At 43.2% G+C, this 1,970-nt stretch overlaps 1 protein-coding gene across 1 annotated transcript; it reads right to left on the reverse strand.

Annotated features, from left to right (window-relative positions):
* Nucleotides 1-557: 557 nt before the first annotated feature.
* On the reverse strand, nucleotides 558-1,121 carry LOC112300024 (interferon beta). Its single transcript, XM_024555238.1, has one exon. It carries the CDS (start codon nucleotides 1,119-1,121, stop codon nucleotides 558-560), a length of 564 nt encoding a protein of 187 aa, XP_024411006.1.
* Nucleotides 1,122-1,970: the final 849 nt, after the last annotated feature.

Here is a 1,970-nt window from a genome sequence, read left to right on the forward strand (position 1 = left end):
GCTGAGATATTCCCATGGTTACCCTGAAAGCCAGTCAAAGTCGAACTTTAGGGCCAGAGAGCCTGGGCCACCGAGTAGAAGCAGTAGGCTCCCTGGTTTAGTTCCAGAGACACCCACCTGCCTCTTCCATTTTAATTCTGTAGAGGCTCAGGCCACATTTATTCCCAAATAAGATGCAGGTCCCCTGATTGTCTCTTACCTTGTGTATTTTGTGTGGCTTCCTTGAGTTTTAAATTCCTGGAAGACACAGGCCAGAACTACTTTGCAGGTGTGGTTTAGAGAGAACTTCTAATAGGTGCCCTGTAGCTTTCAATGTGGGTGGTTATATAAATCAAGTTGAAATAAAAACTGCCATGTTGCATTTGTTTCAAAAAATTTATTTTCCAAGATAAAGCTTAAATAAATTAAAAAATAACTTAACGAATAATTTAATAAAATTCAACAGGTCTAGCTGTCCTTTCAAGGCAGTTCATGAGCTGTCCGTCAAAGTGACCCTAAAGAGTGCCCGAGGTCATGGTCAGTGTCGCCCCTTCCCAGAGGCACAGGCTGACAGATGTTCAGTTTTTGAAGATAAGATCTGTAAGTGTGTAAAGCACGGAAAAGTTCTTGAGGATGTGCCCTCGGACCACTGTCCAGGCACATCTGCTGTACAACTTGGCCTTCAGATACTGTACAATCCTTAAGTAATACTGCTTTAGGTGCAGCAGGGTCCTGCTTTCTTCCCAGGTGAAGTTTCCCTCCTCCATGATGTCCTCCAGGGCTGCCTCCAGATGGTCCATCTGCCAACTGAGTTCCTCATAGAGTTTCTCAATGATGGTCTGATTCCAGCCGGTGCTGGACAAATTTCTTCTGAAAAGATCGAAGATCTGCTGGAGCATCTCATGGATGACCAATATGGCTTCCTCCTCCTGGAACTTCTGTAGTTTAATCTCCTCCGGGAACTTGAAGTCCATCCTGTCCTTGAGGCAATAGTAAAAGGTTCCATTCAACTGCCGGAGGAGAGTCCGACAGGCTGAAATACTGCCTCTCTGTTGGAACTGAAGCACATCGTAGCTCACGGAAAGAGCTGTGCTGGAGAAACACAGCAGGAGAGCTACCTGGACGATGCTCCTGTTGGCCATGGCGACGAGAGCAACGGTGGTGCTCACTTCCCTCCACCTAGGCACCGAGGCAAAGGCTCACGAAGGGCTCCGAGTGTGAATGAACTTTCTCCATGAGTATGGGCTATTTATACAGCCATCTAGCCTTTCTATCTCAGAGGAATTTCCCATTTTCAGTTCTCCTTTTCAGTTTTCTTTTGTCATTTATATTTTTCCTATGTTCATTTTTTAATTGGTAGACATACAATATCATATTAGTTTGAGGTACACAACATACTGATTAGGCATTTGTGTACCTTACAAACTGATCACCCCAAAAAGTCTGGTACCCATGCGGCACCACACGTAGTTACTACAACATTATTGACTGTATCCCCTAGGCTGTACTTACATCCCCATGACTATTCTGTAACTGCCAATGGGTACTTCTTGATCCCTTCACACATTCATCCAGCCTCCCAATCCCCCTCCCATCTGGCAATTTGGTGTCTGTACCTATGAATCTGTTTCTGTATTTTTTGCTCATTGATTTTGCTTTTTAGATTCTACACATAAGTGAAATCACTGGGCATTTGTATTTCTCTGACTTATGTCACTTGGTATAATACCTTCTATCTGGGTCTACCCAAACTCTCACAAATGGCAGGATTTTGTTCCTTTTTATGGCTGAGTAGTATTCCATCACATATATAGGAACCACCATTTTTTTATTCACTCGCTTATCAAGAGGCACTTGGGTTGCTTCCATGTCTTGGCTTTTGGAAATAATGCTGCAGTACACATAAGTGTATGTATATCATTTTGAATTAATGTTTCAGATTTTGTTTAAATCAATACCCAGAAGTGGAATTGCTGGGTCCTATGGTAGTT

Source organism: Desmodus rotundus, chromosome 1, assembly GCF_022682495.2.
Source record: "Desmodus rotundus isolate HL8 chromosome 1, HLdesRot8A.1, whole genome shotgun sequence".
In the NCBI taxonomy this organism is placed as follows: domain Eukaryota; kingdom Metazoa; phylum Chordata; class Mammalia; order Chiroptera; family Phyllostomidae; genus Desmodus; species Desmodus rotundus.

Excerpts from the sequence above, each read along its gene's own strand:
- LOC112300024 (XM_024555238.1), bottom strand. The coding sequence starts at position 1,121 with ATGGCCAACAGGAGCATCGTCCAGGTAGCTCTCCTGCTGTGTTTCTCC.